Source organism: Fulmarus glacialis, unplaced genomic scaffold (genome assembly GCF_000690835.1).
Source record: "Fulmarus glacialis isolate BGI_N327 unplaced genomic scaffold, ASM69083v1 scaffold45053, whole genome shotgun sequence".
Lineage (NCBI taxonomy): Eukaryota > Metazoa > Chordata > Aves > Procellariiformes > Procellariidae > Fulmarus > Fulmarus glacialis.
The window spans coordinates 1-1,357 of record NW_009205669.1 but is presented as its reverse complement, the minus strand read 5'-3'; the positions used below and the strand labels follow the sequence as shown (position 1 = coordinate 1,357).

The window sequence follows — 1,357 nt, the reverse complement described above, 5'->3', positions numbered from 1 at the left end:
GGTTTTAATGGCAGATGTCAAATGTCTCAAGGTTGAAATATTCTGAAAAGAATGCTTTGTCAAAAATACTGATTGCTTGAATTTAAAATTTAAGCTAATATAGCAGTTTTGATCATGCTCTTGTCAGAAAATAATTTTAGATCTGCAGTGGAATTTCTAATGAAAATAGAAGAGCATCCTATTCTGGTGTAATCAAGTGGTGATTAGGGCAATAATTATAATATGGGAAAAGAAAGGTCAGGTTTTTCCACAATGTGCATAGAAAAATAGACTATCAGGAGAGATTGAGACTCAACCTGAAAAAGTTCCTGAGATAATTTTTCACCTTGGGTGGTGAAGAATTGCACAGTAAATCAGCTTTGCAAATAACATAATAGATAACTATCGGTCCATAACATTTTAATCCAATTTTTTATTTTGTTTTCCTGTAGAGACATCATGAATAATAAAGTATTTTACCAACATCCAAATCTCATGAGAGCTTTAGGCATGCATGAAACTGTCATGGAAGTGATGGTAAATGTGCTTGGTGGAGGAGAATCCAAGGTAAAGTAATTCACCGTTAGAAGACAGAGATTTTAGAATATAGCTGTTCAAAGCTTTATCCTGTAAGGTGCTGAGCAGTCACTGGGAGGTACTGAGACCATAACATCTTACTAATTTCCGTTAGCACAGTAGTTGACTAAGTTTTTAGAAGAATCTATCCTTCCATTCTGGAGGAAGATATAATTAGCATTGTAATTTCAGATGCTTTAAAGAAAAAACTGCAAATAGCACTTGATATGCTTACTTGGTTTTAAAGGGGAGATCTATCTAGAAACTAATTAAAAGTCGATGCAGTATGACTTTGTGAATCTGAGCATTGACATTCTTTCATGTTTCAATCTAGAATTTATGTGTGATCCCAGCCCTTGTTTTTTTGGGCTTAAGGAGTCATTTACTCGCTCAGAAAGCCCTGTTGATTCCAGGGTGAAACATAAACAGTTAACTTAACTGAGGTGCAATGAATACAATGCATAAATATTAGTGTTTTTAAAGTCTGTTACATAAAGATTTTCTGCAAGTTTTATGCCTGTCTTAGAGTTTAAGCTTCACATGGTTTTTATTTGATTCTTAGGAAATCACTTTCCCAAAGATGGTGGCAAACTGCTGTCGTTTTCTATGTTATTTTTGCCGCATCAGCAGGCAGAATCAAAAAGCTATGTTTGATCATCTTAGCTATTTGTTGGAAAACAGCAGTGTTGGCCTTGGTAAGTAAGATTCTAAACCAAAAACAAAATTGTAAAACTTTCTGCTGATTTATTTTTATATATATGTATGTATATGTATATATATATGTGTATGTATATATATAAAA

At 33.2% G+C, this 1,357-nt stretch overlaps 1 protein-coding gene across 1 annotated transcript in view; it reads left to right on the top strand.

Annotated features, from left to right (window-relative positions):
- Positions 1–1,250, top strand: part of LOC104075085 (ryanodine receptor 2-like) — a gene marked incomplete at its 3' end in the record, with an annotated part of 18,614 nt that extends 17,364 nt beyond the window's left edge. Inside the window, exons 12-13 of the mRNA XM_009575457.1 lie at positions 432–546; positions 1,118–1,250. Coding sequence (XP_009573752.1) covers positions 432–546; positions 1,118–1,250 — 248 coding nt within the window. The remainder of the gene's footprint in view (positions 1–431; positions 547–1,117) is intronic.
- Between the last annotated feature and the right edge of the window lie 107 nt (positions 1,251–1,357).